Source organism: Canis lupus, chromosome 22 (genome assembly GCF_003254725.2).
Source record: "Canis lupus dingo isolate Sandy chromosome 22, ASM325472v2, whole genome shotgun sequence".
In the NCBI taxonomy this organism is placed as follows: domain Eukaryota; kingdom Metazoa; phylum Chordata; class Mammalia; order Carnivora; family Canidae; genus Canis; species Canis lupus.
The window spans coordinates 29,616,569-29,637,829 of record NC_064264.1 but is presented as its reverse complement, the minus strand read 5'-3'; the positions used below and the strand labels follow the sequence as shown (position 1 = coordinate 29,637,829).

The 21,261-nt window shown below is 37.6% G+C and overlaps 1 protein-coding gene across 34 annotated transcripts in view; it reads right to left on the bottom strand.

Annotated features, from left to right (window-relative positions):
- The window catches only part of LMO7 (LIM domain 7), a 197,600-nt gene that overhangs the window by 46,027 nt on the left and 130,312 nt on the right, over positions 1 to 21,261 (bottom strand). For 18 of the 34 annotated variants that reach the window (XM_035704488.2, XM_049099283.1, XM_049099284.1 and 15 more), the window contains 8 exons: positions 13,070 to 13,100; positions 11,976 to 12,089; positions 8,052 to 8,250; positions 4,294 to 4,546; positions 3,084 to 3,362; positions 2,580 to 2,780; positions 1,001 to 1,720; positions 8 to 37 (listed from right to left, as the gene is read on the bottom strand). In XM_035704488.2, coding sequence (XP_035560381.2) covers positions 8 to 37; positions 1,001 to 1,720; positions 2,580 to 2,780; positions 3,084 to 3,362; positions 4,294 to 4,546; positions 8,052 to 8,250; positions 11,976 to 12,089; positions 13,070 to 13,100 — 1,827 coding nt within the window. Of the gene's footprint in view, positions 1 to 7; positions 38 to 1,000; positions 1,721 to 2,579; positions 2,781 to 3,083; positions 3,363 to 3,671; positions 4,033 to 4,293; positions 4,547 to 8,051; positions 8,251 to 11,975; positions 12,090 to 13,069; positions 13,101 to 21,261 lie in introns of those variants that run through there. The other 16 variants (XM_049099308.1, XM_049099313.1, XM_049099311.1 and 13 more) reach the window with 6 other exon arrangements.

The window sequence follows — 21,261 nt, the reverse complement described above, 5'->3', positions numbered from 1 at the left end:
AACTTACCCATTCTCACCATAAATCTTTTGAAAGAGTCTAAGAAATCAGAAAACCAAAAAATTAAAAGTCACTTTTTAATTGTTTACTTTTTAAATGTTCAATAATTTTAACTTAAGATTCTAACTAAGAGATGGACAAATCTCAAAAGATTTTATCACATTATTCTTGATAATGTCTTTGTTTCTAATTAATCTCATACCTCAAGGAACCATATTAAGTGAGATAAAGAGGTTCCTAATTTGCCTTGAACCAACAAATCCATAACAAAAAGCTTCCTGCTTCTGGAAATTGAAGTTAGATTTGGATCTACTGATTTTAATCAACCTTGTATTTGTCCATCCCAAAGTTCAACAGGCTGAACATCAAAATGACAAGTTGCATAACACATAAATGCAGACACATTATTATCAAAATAGCCATAATTACATACAGGTAAAATTTAGCAGACAGCAGATAACATCCATGCATCTTAATAAAGTTTGCACTGAATTTTAAACTATAAATTTAAAAAGTCACATATTAATAGTCCAAGGAACCTAGGTCAGAAACAAAAATCATAATCAAGTTAAATAAAACTTGCAATGCCATATTTTAAGGGAAACGTTTCAAAATATAAGAAATGAAGAAAACCACAACCAGACTGTTTCAAAAATGCCTGGACGTGCAAATATAAAGTCTCTAAACATAGTTGGAAAACACTTTCACGAAACATCACGTTGCAGATAGCACTGTAGTCTTCCTCAAGGCCAAAGGCAAAGTTTGCATCTACATCTTTTTAAACAGGCCTCACTCAAGCAGTTGATTTAGAGATGTGCAAATATGGAATTGCACTTTTTCCATGAAATCACTATAGGTTTCTCACAATATACACTTTTACAGGATGCTTCAAAACGGCTCATGACATGCAGAGTTGGGCGATACAATGCCACTTTCTCACACAAGAAAAGTTATACAAGACCATCCATGACAAGCAAAATCCTTGCAGAAACACACTCTGACCTCTCAACCATCAGCCGTTTCCTGTGCCTAAGTCGGCTGGCCTCTCGGATGGCCTCCCACCTCCGCAGGTCCGCCTCACTGCAGGGACCAGGAGTGAAACTGACAGGAGGCACAGTCGTCCCCAGCTGCCAAGACTGGATCTTGCGAGTCAACATGTCATCTCTCTTCTTCCTGGAGGAAGGCACTAACACTCCACAGCTCTTTCTTTTTTCTTTGGATGGGTGTGTCCTTTCAAGTACGCAGAGAAATTTTGCTTGAATTTCTGGAGGAAGAGTCCAGGGTTCGGGGAGAGGGACTGGTTGGTATCTCTCTGGGGCCCCTGACAGAGGCACCTCTTTCTTCTGCGCTGGAATTCGGCGAACAATCATGTCATCTTTTTCTAGATCTGGGAGTACAAGTTCACCTTCTCTACACTGCAGAATTATATCTCGCTCTACAGAATCATCTGGCTCGGAAAACCTTCTCAAGTCTTCGAAAGCCCGGAGAACATATGGATTTGCATGAAAAGCCCCAGTCTTTCTGACAAAGAAATCATCATTCTCCAAGTCAGGATCTAGAGTTGGCATCTCAAGGTCATCTCTTTTATACCCTGGTGCAGAAGAGAGATTCTTTCTGCGTGTTATGAGCCTTGGGCCGGCAGTGGGATCAATTTTGATATTTGTTTCAGAAGCTAAGATGTCATCAGAATATGTTTGGAGTGCCTGAAGTAATAAAAACTGACTAAAGCACAGAAAAGAAAAAGGAAGGGAGAATCTTATTAAGTTTAGGGAGAAAAGGTAATATAGGCAGCAGACCAACTAGCCAGTTCCCAGGGGTGTATTATTTTATGGAACCACAGGAGAGATTCTTGCTTGGAAGAAACAACTAGCTTTTAACGTTATCACCCGTGACCTTCTTGGATACCATTTAAAGAAGCAAATGCAGAGCATACTTCTCAAGAAAGGTGAGCACCATCCAGGCCAACTGACAGGACTAGAACATAGACAGAGCACACCTCCCTGCTGTACACACACTTGCTTTCATTCTTTTCTTATACTGTTAGCCATGGTGAGGTAGTCCCCATCCCAGAGAAACAGCAATGATGTTGCAGAGTTTGAAGAGCTGGTCATCAAGCACTTTATGCAAGTCAGCAGAATTAAAAAAAAAAAAATGCTGTGAAGCTTTCAAAAAGACCCTGATGAATGTTTTCTTTGCATTTTCCCACCAGACTTGTGTGCCCTGGTGTTTACATAGAAGTTATTTCCTTTCTCCACATCTCCACACATAACACAACCATAAAATTAGATCGACTTCTGTAGAAGCTTTTTAGAAATAATTTTCCAAAAGAACTGACTATGCCATGCGTAACTACGTACTATCTTGTACATTATTGTGCTGAAGATATTTAATTCTATAGATTCCCAAGCTTATATGCTCCCACAGAAAGCAATACATCAAACATTAGGCTTTTGTGCTAAATATTATGAATAAGGTTTCATGATCCAGCACATCATGGTCAGAGATTAATGTAGCAGCAGCAGCTGGCACAGGGTCCCAGGCCAGACTCAAACAGCAGGCAGGCTCATGCACACAGGTACACCTGGGCTCATCCGCAGAACCACTGGTTCTCCTGGCTGCATGGGTGTTCCGGGAGCTCCTGGCCCCTTTGGTAGCCAATTCCAGCAAGAGTGAACGTCTTTGGCAGTTGCTGTCTAGCCTATGCTTTGCTTTTTGGATTCTACTAAATATGGAGGAGCTTCTGTCAGAGCCCAAATCCTCATCCTCAGAATCTGAATTCCTCCTACCGTAGAGCAAGTGATGCAGAGAAAGGAGAAAAAGGAAGGATAGAGAGTTGGAGAAAACTATAATCACTGAAAGTCCTGTCATGCAAAAAGCTTTCTAAGATCCAGATCCTAAGGTTTAAATTTAAACGGCATTTTTTTTTCAGTTATAGAGGTTCTACAGAAACCTAGAGAAATTAGAACCTTTCTTTAGAGAAAATTAAAACCTTTCTCTTTCTCCCTCATAAAAAGCACACCTCAAATGCATCTAGCCGGGGTGCTGAATGAACACTAGAACAATGGAAACGTGCACAGAGACAAACCTGAATCCCTGAAATTCTTTATACCATGGTTTGTAAGTTTCTCTCTTTATTCTTTTCCAGTTCACATCTTCTGGGATCCAACATTTGGGAAGAAACTGATCAAAAGCATTCCCTGGGTTTGGCATGATGGGACTTAGCTTTCGCACATAAAGATCATCCTTTATGGTGTTGGGTGTCCTTGTCTTTTCTCTTTCCTCTTCCAAGTAACAAGAGGAGCTTGAAGTTTCTTGTACGGTTGGACAATTCTCGACATTTGTGCCCCAAGTTCTCCTCTCGTTACTGTTCAAAACATCCAACCAATTAAATTACTGAATGACAATTTGGGACACGCAACAAAAAGGCATGCTTTCTGGCTCACAAAGGTTGTACCACTGAATGAGACAAATTAGTTGCCACTCCCATCATCATAGCTCCTAGAACAAAGTTAAGGAATTATATAACAGCATTTCATTTAATTAGAGAATAGCTTGATATGCAAGGGCCAAAGATTATAAGATGTGTTAAAAAAAGACAAATTGCAAACAATCTGGGGTGTTATGTATTAAAATCAACATAACAGACATTCTGATCTTGGAAAATTTTTCTGACCTCGTCAATTTGTACAGCCCAGTGGCTAATGGGTCAGCAGGAGGAAACCTTTGTGAGCAAGAGCTAGGAGAGGTGGTTTTCGAGATGAAACACTCAGGCCTCTTTTTCACTCGGAATCTACGGTTGGCTAAGTCATCCAAAACTATGTCAGGCAACCTTCGTTCATCCTCGGAGTCAGAACCACTTTCAGAACCATACACCTCCTTCTGATAGCAAGCTGGATTTGAAAAATCCCACTCTGCTCTGCTAATTTGATGGGAAATTAAAGGATTCCCTGTGTGTCCACTGAGATCAATGAAGACAAAAAAAAAAAATGAAAGAAAATAACAGCTCACAATGAACAACAGAAGTCACCCAATAAGCTGAAAGATGTCAATAGGCTAAAAGCATGCATCTAAAAAAAGAACGGCACACCATAGGCTGACACTCTAAAATGGAAGAAATATCATAAGGATATGCATGACTAAAGATATGGGTAAGGAAAAAAATTTTTTCATTAGTGAAATTTATTATCTATGAAATACATTTTAAGAACCATTCCTTTTCCCATATTTAAATATCCCAGCAAATTCATAAAGCCTACTGAATTCTAAAACTCCATCATCAGCTCGCATCCCAGTACCTTGGAAATGTTCCATCTGCTTCTGGATAGACTGGGCTGGCCCAACTTCTTCTGTTATCCTCGTTTTTGTCCGGCTTTTTCTTTCTCAATGGCGCTGGCACATAGGATGGCTGTCTACTTTTATTGGGCAAAAAACGATTGAACGGTAAAGCAGTTTTTGGTTCAATTGCTGAAATCCTTCGATAGGACATATCATCTTTATTATAATCCTGCATTCTGGATGTAAATTCAGAATCTGTGTCACTTTCGCAACCTATAAAAAAAAGGCAAGAGAATCTGCTTTACTCTCCAGATCATTTGTCTAACTGAACCCACACAGCATGCCTGCTTTGCCTTTCCCTTGGAAAGCCAAGGCTCTTCTGCTAACTCTGGGGAATATTTTTAGAAATTGTCATGAAGTTGTGATAAGATCCATTAGGAGGAACTTGCTTTGCATACTGGAGGCGCATGCGCTACATTCTTTTACTGTTGTACATTCTAAGCACAAAAAGTCCGCATCAGCTGAACTCCTTTTCTTCCCAATCTTCCTTGCCCCTGTGACTTTACATAAAATTTATTGATGAAATACACATGAATATGTAGCAATCAAGTCAAGGACACCTAAAATGAGATCAAAGAGTCATTCAAGGTAAAGTCCATAATTTAAAATAAAGCATGCCATTGTCTCAAATTTCTGTGAGGTGAGAGATAAGGCAGGACATGCAAAGAGAAGCAGAAAGCATGATATCACAAAGGGGTTGGCTAGATCCTTACGAGACCCCTACAAGCAAGAGTCACACATCAGATAGGAGGTTGGGACTTCAGAAATCATTTGGTCCAACGGTAGATCAAGATTCATTCCTAAATCAACACACACAACTTAAGGCTTTTTCTGAGGGTGGCCATGGAAATACTGGGAACCGTGTGTTTTGATCCCAAATCATTCAAACACAAATTCAAAAGAATGCACTCTGATACACCTCAAGGTCAGATACAAAACTGATCTGTTTTCATAAAGTAAGTCTGCTCTTTTTTTAAAAGCTTTTATTTATTTATTCATGAAAGACACAGAGAGAGGCAGGGACATAGGCAGTGGGAGAAGCAGGCTCCATGCAGGGAGCCCGATGTGGGACTTGATCCCAGGACTTCAGGATCACGCCCTGAGCCGAAGGCAGATGCTCAACCACTGAGTCACCCAGGCATCCCTAAGTCTGCTCTTTTAAAGACACAGGAAGTGGGCAGCCCGGGTGGCTCAGTGGTTTGGCACCTGCCTTCAGCCCAGGGCCTGATCCTGGAGTCCCGGGATCGTGTCCCACATCAGGCTCCCTGTGTGGAGCCTGCTTCTCCCTCTGTGTGTGTGTGTGTCTCATGAATAAATAAATAAAATCTTTTAAAAAATAAATAATAAATAATAAAGACACAGGAAGAAAAGAGGCTACAAAATACTACTATAGATCCAAGCTGAGTTATCTCCCTTTTCTGCCCTTCTTTTCTTCCTGCCTCTGTGTATCTGGCAACAAAATCTGCAAATGTTGCTGGCTTCCCACCAGGGCTCTCTGGGAGGATGCCTGTGCCCTGTACCTAAGATCTGTTCCATGTTAGAATTTTTAAACTCAAAATCTTTTTATCGTTGAATCCAGTGAAGTTCCCTATGGAGTGGTAAATATCTTTAAAAAAAAAGATTTTATTTATTTATTCATATGAGAGAGAGAGAGAGAGAGAGGCGCATAGACACAGGCAGAGGGAGAAGCAGGCTCAATCCCAGGTCGCCAGGATCACGCCCTGGGCTGAAGGCGGTGCTAAACTGCTGAGCCACCTGGGCTGCCGGTAAGTATCTTTGATAGGGTAAGAGGTCTCGTATAAAACTAAGGACTTTGCAATGCTCTTAACCTAAAAATAATATCCTCGTGGTGGTGATGAGTTTGGGATTACAACGCAGTAGGTAGCAAAATTTCAGTACACTGATTACAAAAGTCTGATCATTGGGGTGGGCCACAGGCTTTTCTTTTCTCCCTCAGTTGCAATACTAAGTCTTTACTTCCACCCTCTTTAAACAAGCTCTGCAACTCCTTCCCCAATATCGGGAAACAGTGTGACAGGGGCCTTCTGCTTTTTGTCACTTGTACCAGGCATCCACTCCAACAAGTATCTAAGGAGAGGACTTCCATTCCACACCATGGGACCATTATCCTGGAACCAACAGAAGCCTGTCTATTCCCACACACCTTGTCTTTGTCCGTTAATTCTTTGTTGGCTGGATATATATTCAAACACTGCATGTTTTCGGTTATTCAGTCAGGACAAAGGGATATAGTGCCTTAAGAATTTCAGCCTCTGCTTTTACAGTTTTAATCATTCAGATGAATTATAAACTCAGATTCATTTCCTTAAAACCTTAATAGTCATCTAAGCTATGAAAACATCACACTCTCAGAACAGACAACCAACAAATGCAGCAGTAACTATAAAAGGTTAATTAACTCTTAGATAGGTATTCACTTTTTTTTAATTTAAAGTGTCAATACTACTCTAAAACCTAATAATTTGAGGTTTTGAAATGCTTTATTTGTTGATTAATTTTCTTCAAAACCAAAGCCATGGTAGTATACGGCTTCTATGTAAAATTTATACCAGAACAACAAGAACAAAGATTGTTATCGATGGTTGTATGCTGAACTATTTAGGACAAGCATAATGTACTCTGAGGTATCTCAAAAAAGCAAGATGTATAATTAATGTATAGAGAGGGGTAAACGTGATAAAGTAAACACAGTACAATGTTATTGACCTAGGTAGCTGGAACACGGGTATTCACTGTAAAATTCTTTCAACTTTGCTGATATTTAAATGTTTTCTAATAAGAACACTAGGAAAAACAAGTAAAAATATAAAATTATCAATATAACCAGCAAAGTAAAATCCCTAACAATCTAGCATAAGTTCATGACTGAACTCTCAATTTTTTCATGTTGGTGGCAGAAGCACAAAAATTTAACTTGTGGTTTCAGTCTACTCAAATTTGAATTGCTAGAGGTACACAGGCAGAAATTTCTGACACCACCTAATAGCCACTGGAAGAAGACACGCATTTAAATAACTGATTTGACCATAAATATTAGGCTTTTGAAAGAAGGTTCCTCCAATAACAGGGTAGCTTTCATTTATATGTTCTTTCCTCACTCTGTCCTGGATTCACTCTGACCCTAATAGAACCAAAAGAGGTTTTCAAATACCACACTAGTATGGCTATTTAGTTTATCAAAGGTTAGCATAATATTCTAGCATAATAGGTATCAATAATTACTTGGAAGAGAACTATAGAAATATTTTGCTTGCTTTTTCTTAAATTTTTTTATCATTTGAGAAGCAAATTATTCAAGAACTACAGGAGGCTTTTATAGAATCTTTTTTGTGTGTAGCTGTATCAGTGAATAGGCCTCAGAACACAGATTATTAAACCTGAATCTGGAAGAGAAGAGAATTAGGATAGATTATCTGATTGACTGATTGAACACGTCACAGTTAATGGTCTCCCCACCTGCCTCTAAATATGGAAGGGAAAAAAAGTGAAATTATTACCATTCTAGTGGTGATACAGGGAGGAAGGAATGAGAAAGAAAAAGAAACCCCCCAATATTCTAGTCTCTATGAAATTCACATCTTAATAAAATTTTTGCCCCAACAGTTTTTGCTCTATTTTTCTACTCTCTACCATTCCCAATTTTCTCTTAACATGCAAACAAATAAAAAATGAACTGACAGTCAAAAATGCAGCTCACCCTCACGTCCCCCTCTCAACGTAATATCAGAGGAGCAGCTTGTGAATGATCTAGACCCCAAAGAGTCCAAGCTTTCAAATGAATCTTCTCGCTTATGGTTGCCTGGAGAAGTAGGAAAATCTCCACGTTCAGCACACCAGATATCACCGTAACCACTGTCCCTGCCACTCCTTTTCAGACAGCTAGTGTCTTCAAGAGCCTAAAAGGAAAGGTTTTTTAAAAGAGTTACCATAAACTTCCAAAATCACGATCACATCATTACTTGTTTGCAGAGCTCAAGTTGTGCTATATTTGGTCAGTAAGACAATGAGATTTCCCTGTTAAACATAAAAAGAGTATCTGGCAAAAATTGGAGTATAAACCTGTAAATGTGTTCCCACAATACTTCGCACTTATGTAACAATAAGGAGGTATTTGGGAAAAAAAAAAAGGGAGGTATGCAATGTTATTTAATAAAAGTATAGTTTATTTAAAAATAAGGGGGAAACATTTTAATAGAAAGAAGAAAAGCTAATAACACATTCATTTGCTAAAATAAATGATTGATTATTTACATTTATCTGGTAATAAACATGAGAGGAATCAAAGCAAAATGCCAACCTTAATTTTGATACCCAAAAGGAGGTAAGTTAATAGGATTATAGTCAGCCTACCTCCAGGAAATATTTGGAAGGTTTATAATACAATCACTATAACTATTATGGTTTCTTTAAAAAAAAAAAAAAAACCCTTAAAAAAAGAAAGAAGGGGAAGGGCAGCAGATATACACCACAGAATTCATTCATTTTCATTGATTATAAAACCTAGATCTGAGCCAAGGAAAGCAGACTTGTTTGTGGACATTCCAAATTTACTTTCCCTGAACCTAAGTGTTTGTTTGGCTCACGTAAGACATATGTAGACATACAACAAACATGATTATAGGTGTGTAAACCATATGGAACTTGATTTAAAAGCATAATTTTGGGGGAGCCTGACTGGTTCAGTCAGTAGAGCATGGGATGCTTGATCTTGGGATTGTGAGTTCGAGCCCCATGTTCGGTGAAGAGATTATTTAAAAATAAAATGTTTAAAAATACATATATATAAATACATTATTTTGAATAACATTTCTCTATGATAATGTTAATAGCAAAATAAAACTGAACTTTTTAAAATTAGGATTGCAATAAAATTACAAAGTCCTTAGTATAGTCCCAATATATAGTAATCCAAGAATAACTAATAACTAATTTTTGCCTCAGAAAAGGTAAGTTGGTCATTAGTATATAAATCAGAAATGCTAGCTGCAGATGAGCAAAGTACAGAGACAGCTTAAAGAATATAATACTAACAACCAGATGTAATATGTGAATTGAATCTTGATTAAATCAGAATTCAGATAAAAATAAGACAGAAAAGAAAGTCAGGAGACAATTGGGAAATTTTGAATATGGACTTAATATTAGATAGAAGGAAATATTTATTAATTTCCTTCAGTATAATAGACATTGTAGTTATTCAGAAGAATATTTTTACTCTTAAGAGATGTATGCTGAGTTTTTGAGTGAGAGATCTGTAATTTACCTTGAAATGATTAAAGTAAAAACAGATAAATATAGTCATGTAAAGCCAGTAGGGGAAGGTGTTAATAATTGAATCAGATGGTACATATCTGGGTATTTGTTGTACAATTCTTTCAACTTTCAATTATGAACATTTTCAACATATGGATAACATTGAAAAAAAATGTGTACAATGCATAATTAGCAGCTGTCTTGGACATACTTTTGGCTGAGACTGGATCTGTCAATTCCTGGCTCAAATGTCTGACCAATGTAGGAAGCACCCATAAGATCTAGTAGATTTATGTGAGATCTCCTTTTTGTTAGATGCCAGACACACTGACATTAGAGTTGACATCTACTGTGAAAATGTAAGCACCTACATCTTGTACTGTATTTCCAAGGAGCTGGGGGAGCTGGGCCTAGAGCTGAAACCACCAAAATACTTCTCGAAATATAAAAAAATTTTAAGTACATCTTTCATTTCATCAGTTTTCTCAGACATGTACTCGTTGAAGTCCAGAGTCCTGAACACAGAGTAAGATGACTTTTGACCTCATAAAATGTTCAAGTTATTGGTGATGGGTAACCTCAGTTATAAAAGAACCTGAGTCTGGCCCTGGTACCTGGTTTTTATGAGGACTTTCATCTGACAAGTCATCTAAAATGAATCACCTCCAGTTTATATGATGACTCAGGTACAACAGCTTACCACGTAACTTTTTTAATTGACATTTTATATTGGCCATTAAGCATTTTCTATTTCAGTGTGAAACATCTGAACACAATAACTTTTTAACTGAACAGATGCAAAACAGTGATCATAGGTATTTATACAGTTCTTATGGCTATCCTCATCCCCATGGAATGGAAACAACTGCAGTTTTATCTATCAAAATGTTTTATCGACTCTGGTTTTGACACTGCTGGCAGGAAATAGCTTTTAATAAAGCATTCCCAGCACAAATGCTGTACTAGGATTATTCAACCTGAGTCAGACTGCCATAAAAAGAACCAAAGGCGTAAGAGAGCACTAATACAGGAGCCAAAGTCCCATATTATTTTTAACCATAAGTTTTCCTAGCTGACATAACTGTAAAGCAAGGTTCTGTTCATATCTCAAGCCACCTGGACATTCATCCATCGCTATCTTATCCTCTCCCACTGTGGTGACCTATCTGTTCATCTGTCTCGGTCAGACAGTAGTACTCTAGGAGGATGCGCCTACTGTGAATGTTCTCCCAACATTTATAAGGCTTGTGCAGAATAACTCTATAACCTGTATTAACCATTTCAAGCAATTTGAGGGAAACTCCCTCAACTCTCTATGATTCAAAAATAATAAAAAAATCAAGAAGGAATATCTTAACCATCTAAGCTCTGCAATCTCCGCTTTTACAATGTATGTGGCTGGGCTCAGGCAAAAGTATTTGAAGATCAGAGTAGATGTAAGGCAAGGTGCTCATTTTCATCCTGACCTAAAATTTCTATCTTCCAATCATGGTAACTAACTTTTATCACATCCTTACCATGTGCCAGAGATTAATGTTAAATACCTTCTTGGGACAGTATCATTTAATGGCCATAAAAATCCACAGAGCAACTACTATTAATTAGATGATGGTGTATTATTTTAGCTACTTATTTTCTTCTGAGCAATGCAAATTCCCCTATGTAAATATTCCCCTGGGGGAGTTAATTTTCTTATTTGGACCTTTGAAATGAAAATCTGATAGAGCTATGGTCAGCCCTGGCAGTTGACTCCCCTCAAACAATCGTTAAGCATTCAAAAGCTATAATACTGATTCCAAGATATAAAGGACTAGAAATGTGTCTAAGATGAAAGATTCTAATTTAAACCCCTTACCACATTACATGTAACAGCATTCACTGCTCTCTAGAAAACAGAAGCAATATGGCAGAACTATGAGGAAATTGGGAGTATAGAGGCATTAGAGATATAATGACCCATAACAAGATATTAAGATAGAGAAACTGAGTAATTTTCACACATGGTAATATATCCTGAAGCAGCTCTCTACAACAAGTTGAGTTCCTAATACAGAAAGAGCTAAGTTATATCAAGTGCCTTACAAAAGGAAGCAAATGAGCAGGTCATTGAATTTTCTAAAATTAAGAAATAAATAGCTAGACTCACTCCTTGGTGGTGGGCATATAAGACGAGCAAACAAATAAAATCCCTTTCTACCCTATAAAATCTAGAGTGGAGCACATATAACAGGAGCTGCCATATTTGTCAGAAGGCAGGAAGAAAGAAGAGGAGAAGTGGAAGGAAAGGAATACAGGGAGGTGTGGAAGAGGAGGAAAAAGTAGTAGTACTAGGAGCAGTAGTCATCTCATCCAGATGTGGTTTCCTTACCTTAGTCAGAGCTTGTCCTAAAAGATTCTCAAATGCTTTCAAATTAAGATAGGGTCCATTATAGTACGGGTTACTTTGTGCTTTTCTTCCCAACCAGTACAGTGTTATCAAAACCTTGAAAAAAATTCCACAAAACAACAAGATCAGTCTACTCAGTAACTAACTGCAAGTCCTAATGCAGGTGAGCACTCTAGACAGAAGACAGCGTATCTAGGTTGAAAAGTAGATTTTCTTCTCAATTATGTGAAGGAGAAGAGTCATTAAAAGTGTTAATTATTCTTAGATTTCTGTCTCTGAGCATATTCTCAGACCCAAAGCTCAGATTCCAACAGGTATTTGCATACTCTACTAGTACATACAAAGGAAAACATTTATGAAGACAGCAAATTATACTTTTAAAGTAATTAATTTTTCCAACAAACAGATTGAACCCTTAAAATCAGTGGTTCTCAGCTTCCTTAATAAGGAGATCTTGTGGGACACCCTGGGTGGCTTAGCGGTTGAGCGTCTGCCTTTGGCCCAGGTTCTGATCCCAGGATCCTGGGATCGAGTCCCACATTGAGGTCCCTGTGGGGAGCCTACTGCTTCCCCTGCTTCCTCTGCTTCCTCTGCTTATGTCTCTGCCTCTCTCTCTCTGTGTCTCTCATAAATAAATAAAATCTTTTTTAAAAAATAAGGAGCTCTCGTATTTTTTTAAAATAAAGCTGTCACACTTTTAGAAATTCTTCTAATATGCAGAATGTTAGACATAGAAGTACAGAGTTCTTAAACATTCGGCATTTTCACTTAAAGTCTGACCTGATGGTTTGACAAACTCCTCTGAAGATCCTGAAGTATGTTTAATTTGCCTTTCCCAGCTTTCTCACGTGTAAGGAGCCACTCCCCAGGTTTCATCTCCCCTCTTTCACCCCGTCAGAGGACATACAGTTTTAAGCTTATTTAAAACTTTGAGTTCCCGACTGGTTGGCTATTGGCAACAATTCCATTAGAAAAAGGATTCACAGTATATATCAGATATTTTTAGATCCTGCTGCCTTATTACAGAACATGTAAGTAAAAAAACCATTAATAATGTTCCCTTAAATATAGCTTACATTTTTCACTCTCCTATCAGTCTCTTCTTGCCTGTAAAGAGAAAAGAAAATGCCTATTAAGTAATATCTACGAGCCTTAAATTATTAAGTAGAAAAAACTCATTTTTGTTCTAAAATTCCATGAATATTAATACCACCTGGACATTCAAAAACCTTGGATGGCATATTAGCCATCAGAATTTTCCATATTCATTGATTTCATGAAATAGAATGGGTCCATTTTCTATAAAAAGCAAGGTTGTCCTTTTCTCATATTTTTCATTACAGTCTGATTTTTATAAACACACTATTTGCATTTTTTGTATTTTTATTTTAAACAATATTTAAACCCATTCAAAATGTGGGGGGGGGGGATGTCAGTGTGCCTCATGGCACAAAAATGGGAAAAAAAAAAAAAAAAAAAAACCTTAAGAGCAGGGGAGGGGCAAGGGGAGTTTTGCACTGAGTTTTCTTTTCCATTGTCCATGGGTTTTTCACCTAAGTTTCTCAGAGTAAAATGCTCAGAGATCAGATCATGGTCCTGCAGATGCTGAGAATTACAGTTTAAGAAACGACCATGAAATCTCTCCCCGAAGAAATTTCACTCTGTCACAAGAATCCTGAGTTTTCTTCTACATCTGTAAAAGGGCATGATATTTATGGGAGAAATTAAAAGGAAGCAGATGTCACCACAATGTTGAAGAAGTATCTAGGTTGAAAAGTAGATTTGTTGTTACTTGACAAAGGGGACCCCCTAAAACTAATGTGCTTCCTGTCATTAGACACGCTGAAGCAGGATTGTTACTAATTCAAAGACTGGAGAAGACAAAACTAGGTGACTTCTAGCCTAAAAGTCTGTAAGTGGTATATTTTCAAGATAAAATGTATAAACATATATGTCATACGTACACAGGAGATATGTAAAATACATATCTAACATATAAGACCCATACACAGAAAAGAAAAAGAGGAGAGAATAAGCTCACAAACATTGAACTTAGCTTCCAAAGAATCAGTGAGACAGCTCCAGCCATTCTTTTCCATAAAACAATCATGAAGTGAAATGTACCTTAGAACAACATGCACCTCTACCTTCTCCAAAAGAGGACAAAAGTAAAATTTACAAGTTCTCATACTACTATGGAAATGTAAGCTGGTATAACTACTTTAACTTTTAATTTATTTGGTAATAGTTATAAAAGCTGAGTATATGTATTCTAGGACCCAGGAATTCCAATCCCAGGTATATACCCGACAGAAATGTTTACATATACTCACCAAAAGTCATATATGAGGTTTACAAAAGCATCTTTCATAATAGAAACAACTGGAAGCTGCACATGCATCTTTAGCAATAGAACCCATAAATTATCAATGAAATATTATATGGCCATAAAAATGAACAATCTGCAACTGCACAGAACCATGTGATTCAGTCTAGCAATAAGAAGCAAAAGCAAAACCAGACACAAACAGTACAGATTGTAATTTTCATTCATAGGAAGTACAAAACAAAGATATGATGTTAAAGAGAGTAGTTACCCTTGTGGGGCCCTTCCCTCCATAACAATAGCAAAAGGAGGAGTCACGGATATTTTCCTTTCTTTTGATCTGGAAGCTGGCTATCCAAGTGTGTCCTGTCTCTGAAGTCTCTGAATTATACACTTATAATGTATATTCTATATATGCATATTATATTTCAAAAAAGTAAATCAAAAGAATCAACTATACAACCTAAGTGTTTATCTCTTCATAGCTTACCTCCTACGTAAAAAAAAAAAAATCATCTTGTAAAAATCAACATTTAACTTTGGAAGTAATTAATGGAAGAGGATCACTTAAACCTGACCATACTCCAATAAAAAAAAATACAAAAATAAAATAAAATAAAATAAAAAGCACATAGGGTTATAAAATAGCTTCTTTTAGAAGAATAACCAACATACACACCTCAGAAATTAAATTATTCAAAGCACAAGTATTAATACTCAACACAAAGGACAGACCATGCTGAAAATTGCCATTGCATTGAAAGTGGGATGATTTTAGTAGAATATCATAAGCACACTGAGGGCAAAAAGAACAACAGAGCACTCTTGAATCCCTGACCTCCTTTCCACATCCCTCCATAAAGACTTCTCTTCCAACACACTCCTTTGCCATTTACTTTTTATTCTGAGGAAGCAATCACTATAAATCCAAGTATGGTCCATTCTGTAATAAACACAATATGCAGTAACCTTGGCACTCTAATCTTTCACGCACTTTATATTCCCTTCTAAGTAAGAGCATTTATAATGTGCTCTTGCATACAATGATACATAGGCCAGCCAAATTAGTATCCTATCACTGAAATGTAATGCCAGGAATTCAAGTAGTCAATGATTTGCTGGAGTCAATAAAGGCCACTCTCTGACACACAACAAACAAACACACCCCACTGGATGGAAGTCAGTGACCACATGGCTTCTTTGCCTTCTGTGGCCAATGGGCACAACCCCAAAACCTTTTAAATAGAACAGGCTTGAGGGGAATCTCATGGTAAGGCTGACTTTCCATGAGCCAACGAAGTTACTGCCCAACACAAAAGAACCAAAAATAAGCCAGCACAATCTACAAAATTGGCTAACTTCTCCATAAACATTTCAAGAGTTAATACTGGTGCAATGCCATGTTTAAAAGCATAGGCTTCAGGTCAGTTCTGGATCCTACTATGTTCACCTAAGCAATTTGACTATCAGAAACTTCCATTTCCTTCTGATGAAACTGGGGATAATGCTCCCCAGAGTTCAGTAGATTAGGAGGAAATATACACAGGTACTTAGCAGAATCCCTAGCTTCATGGTAAGTGCTCATCAAGAAGCAGTTATCACTAGACTATAAGCTATGTGAGGGTAGAGCCCACTTATTCACCAAGCTGCACACAAATGCTTCCTAGTGAAGTCATGCTGACCTAAATATTTAAAATTACAACCAGCTTATCTGACACTCCTCATCTCTGCTTTGTTTTTTGTACTTATAACCATCTACTGCATGTATTCATTATGCCTCTCCTCCACCAGAATCCAAAAGGATTTTGGGGGTTTTGTTTACTGCCATATCTCACCTGTCTAAAGACACGTCTAACACCTGGCAACCACATAATATTTTATTAACAACACCTAGCATAATGCATGGTACACAGATGCTCTCAAATATTGACTGAACATATTTATTTTGCTTACAGAAATCTAAGTTAGCAAAAGAAAGCCTAAAATCTCTGGAGATTTCTAATAAATATTCACGATGACAAAGAACAGTTAAATTGCATTAGCTTGCTTAAAGCATATCCAACTGATTCAAATTGTACTGATATCCATAATGGGGTTTCTTTCTTAAAATACTATCTTTAAAATTGCAGTAAAAGGGAATTCTTTATGACTGTACATTGTTAAGGCCAAAAAAGGGGCAGAGATTCAAAAACAAAAACCAACTTCAGAGTGCTAAGTACAAAGATGAAATGCTAATCTCTGCAATGAAAAGCTTCCCATCAGAGCTCTGAAAGATAAAATCCAAAGAATCTAAACCTTCCTTGAAACCAAAATTTACCATCCTGGAATGGCTTACACAGTGGCATTATTTTTGCCTCGGGTACCATGAGGGAACACTTCCCACATCCTAATAAGAAAGATAAGACGTGTGGTTCCACCTGCCACTCCCTCAAGCTTCTCTGGCTAACAAGGAATCTGAAATTCTATAAGGGGCTCAAGTATAGCTTCCTACCGTACCTATCTCTTCCCTGCCATACATATTCATCCTTGTTTTGGCCTCTAATCCTATAGCCCTATAGTCCTCCTTTCCTGCCCAGAATAAAGCTTCTACCTTTGTTCCTCAGAACAACTGCAACTCACTGGGAGATTCTGTCCCCAGGCATCCTTCCCAGAGGTGACTTCCCAGAATGAGTAAGATGGGGATGCCTGCTAGGGACTCAGCCCTTCTAGAATTAGTTTGGCCCTGCCCTGAATGGCACCAGCTGACCTGGATGTCGCCTCTTCGGAAACCGGGCTGATGTTACAGAAACTGGACTCACAAGATACTTGGTCCCTCTCCAAGCCACTAAGTAATCTCTGCCCTCCAGTTGTTGCTTATGAAGTCTGGCCACCTGTTCACAACTTTAAAAATATTTCAAGAAATGAGGCTCTGAGTCATGATTTCATAAGCAATCACAAGCAGAAGTGTGTGGACAGCATCTGCTTTCAATCTGTCAGACATGTACGAGGAAAGGGGGAGTCACATGTGTGGCAGTGGGAGACAGCGGAGACAATGCAGAACAGATGTCCTTCTCAGGACACCAGTGGCATTATTCTTACATATGAAATGAGATGGCTGCCTCCACATAAACTAAAGGGTACTGAGTGAAATTTTCAAAAACATAAACAAGCAAATAACTCCTAATACTACTGAGGAAATGGCTTGTTTTTATTCCAAAAAAAAAAAAAGAAAAATATTCTATTTTTCTATTAATGGAAGCTCATCCACTGCATTATTTAATAGAGAGCAAATACCACCACCTTTCCTTAATGACTGCATCAAGCAGGAGGAAGAGACCTGTGAACAACAAGATCAAGATGAATTCTTAGAATACTGCACTTATCTTTCCTTCTCTCTAAGCTGCATTTAAAAAAACTGAAATTCTTCCTTTCCTCCCACCTTCATCCCTAAAAATGAAACTGCATTCCATTGGACAATCTTCCAGTAATGCTAGACACATGTGACTCATAGATTTTCATCTCCCATGAAACTTGCAGAATGCAGTTCTACCTGAATGTGGAAACTGTAAAAATGTCAGTTGGGAAAATAGCATGAAATCTGGAGGTAATTAGTGAGCACAAATAGATAAACTCAATGATTTCTGAACTTACCTATGTGAGAAAAAACTCCTGGAAACTTAACAGTTTTTGCCCTGGCAACATAAAATGCTTTTTCCAAACATGACAATCAAGTGAGTAGTGCTTGTTAAAAATAATTTATTAAATTTCACACCCTCCCACACCTACTAAGAATAGCTAAGTTTCACTCCAAAAGAAAGGAAGAAAACTGCATGCATCTGAAGACACTGACGCTGCCTAAAAAAATGACACTGAAGCTGAAAGGTTGGTTTTCTTTCTAACCCTCAGAACCACATATTCTTTGTAATTCTCTTCTACTTTATGCAGTGTTTGCTGTCACATACAAATGATTTCACACTGGAGACTTACACACATATATTCTCCATTAGACTGCAAACCAGAAATGGTCAATTTTCAATGCAGGATGGAGTACCCACTATGTAGGCAGTGTACTAAATGGAATTACACATTCAACTATATCAAATATATTGGGGAGAGGCTAGAGAAGATGTCAATTAGGGACTTACCCATATTTCCTTCTATAGGTAACAATGCCAGGTAGCAGCAGTAATGAAAATAGTGGGTTTTGGTTTCAGACATGTTAAGTTTGAGACACTTTACAAAGTAGAAATGGGGATTAATTGGTAATTAGACACACAAGATGTTCAAGCTAGGAATCTAGGTTGGATATATAATCTGCAGAACTGTCTGCATAGAGATGAAATGTAAGGTCACAAGGCTAAAATAGTATCACCTAGAAAATAAGGGTAGAGAAGTCTAGGGACTGAGCTCCGGAAAACCCAACACGTAAGGGTTAATAAGTAGAGGAGAAACCAGCAAAGTTGACAGAGGACCATCTCCTGTGATGGGAAGAGTGGCATGCCAGGGGTAAGGGAAGAAGGAAGAGAAACCAAAAGGGTCAAAAAATGCTGTTGAGAGAAGAGCTGAGGAACTACTATTGGATCATTTTTAAACTGTGTAATATCCTACATGCATATACACAATGACTAAATTGCTAGTTGCTTCTCCTCAAAGGAGGGAAAATAATGAATTGTCAACAAAAATCTTGTCAAAACCATTCTTGTGGGGATCCCTGGGTGGCTCAGCGGTTTGTTGCCTGCCTTCAGCCCAGGGTGTGATCCTGGAGTCCCAGGATTGAGTCCCATGTCGGGCTCCCTGCATGGAGTCTGCTTCTCCCTCTGCTTCTGTCTGTCTGTCTCTCTCTCTCTGTATCTCATGAATAAATAAATAAAATCTTAAAAAAAAAAAATTCTTGTCTTAAAAGTACAATTTAGGAGAATACTGAACTACCTATCTCAGGTATCCTTCTAAATGCTCAAACCCATGCTCAATGGCAATATGAAAATCAACTATAAGCATAAATCTTTTAGTACCATGATACTGGAATGTGCTAGATGAGGTACTTTCAGAGTCAGTGTCTCTCAAACTGTGTATCATGAAACATGAGAAGATAGCAAAATTTTAATAGGATTTAAGGTAGAAAATTTTTCCCAGGTGTTCTACCTTTTCTTCTCAAATATACACAACAACAAATTAAAGTTCTAAGAAGTCCTGCAACAAGAGATCCATTTTACTTAAATTTCAAAAATTTTTTCCATGTTTTTTGGCCCAACTGTTATTAAGATCTTAAAATTTATTCATGAGAGACAGAAAGGCAGAGACATAGGCAGGGGGAGAAGCAGGCTCCCTGTGGGGAGTCCAATCCGGGACTCAACCCCAGGACCCTGGGATCACACTCTGAGCCAAAGGCAAACACTCAACTACTGAGCCACCCAGGCGCCCCAGGGACACTGTTATTATGAAGTATTTTGCAATTGTGCTCTGTTTTAAGCTTACTTTATGCTTCATTATATAATGTATATTAAAATAATTATCTTTATTAAGCACTTCATATTAATCATGACATTGACTATTATACATTATCTCCTTTAATCCCCACAACCATCAAATGATTACTGGGACTCCAAAAGCTTAAAACTTTCCCAGAGTCATAAAACTATTAAGACTTCATGTGATCCATACTTTCCATTGACTATAATCCATAGACTAAGACCATGTTAGGTATTAGTACACACTTCCCATCATCATATATTTTTTAAATAATTTACCTTTTTTAATTCTGAAAAAACAATTGCCTCTATGTTATCCTGAAATAGGTCTCTCAATATTCGCTCGAAGTGTTGACTCAAAACCTATCTATGGCAATTACCATATCCTGTGTAAATCTGTCTCCCAGAGACAATGTCAGAATTTCCCCATTACTATCTTTTTGGCAAAAGTTTAGCTCATTATGAGATTCCACATAGGAAAAACTACCAAAGCACTTTCTAGAAGACTTATAAGTAAATGAAATGCATCATGATAATTCTCAGAGTGAAAGAACAACTGCAAGGTACAGATTTCCTGTACTTCACCCCTGCTAAGCCAGTTTCTGTAAGACATGTACTTATCAACTATAAATAAGTAAGATTATAAGTTAAACACAAATAAGATGAAATGGGAAAATCTTTTGGTTTCCTGAAGGCACATGTTCTTATATTAAAATAAAGCTGTATCTACCTTTAGGTTCATGAAAATTAAGATATATATATATATATACATACATACATATATATATATATACACACATACACACACACACACACACACACATATTTATTTACTTGAGAGAGAGAGCATGCACATAAGTGAGGGGAGGGGGGGAGGGAGTAAGAGAGGCAGACTCCCCAGTGAGCATGGAGCCTGACTCAGTGGACTCAATCTCAAGGTCCTAAGATCATGACCTGAGCCAAAATCAAGAGTTGGGACTTAAATTGCCTAAGTCACCCAGGCGCCCCAATTGAGATATATTTAAAGTGCCTAGCATGTAAAAACTTCTTTCCTTTCTGATACACATGAACATTCTTTGCGGCAAAGCATAAGAGTATATAAACTGTTATCAGTAAGCTATCATCCTGATTCCTCAGCTGTAATTTATGCAAAATGAGCTATGTGTGCAGATAGTACAATTCCATAGTCAAAGTAATACACACTAAACTATTTGTTTATCCTACACAGTCACAAGTCTCCATATTGCTTAGAAGTAAATTATTCTCTCTTGCCTCTAACTTATACTTGTTTCAAAATTTTAATTTCCACTATGGGAAAAATTAGGACCCCTTCCAACCTCAAAAAAAATCCCTAGCCTAATTTTATCATTTTAGTCCTAAATTTTGCCTGTTCTAAATACACTTCTCTTTATCTAATGTTTGTGGGGGCAATTCCAAGATAGAAAAAAACCTTAATTTTTCACAATTTTATCTAATCCAAAGGTTCATGGAGGCA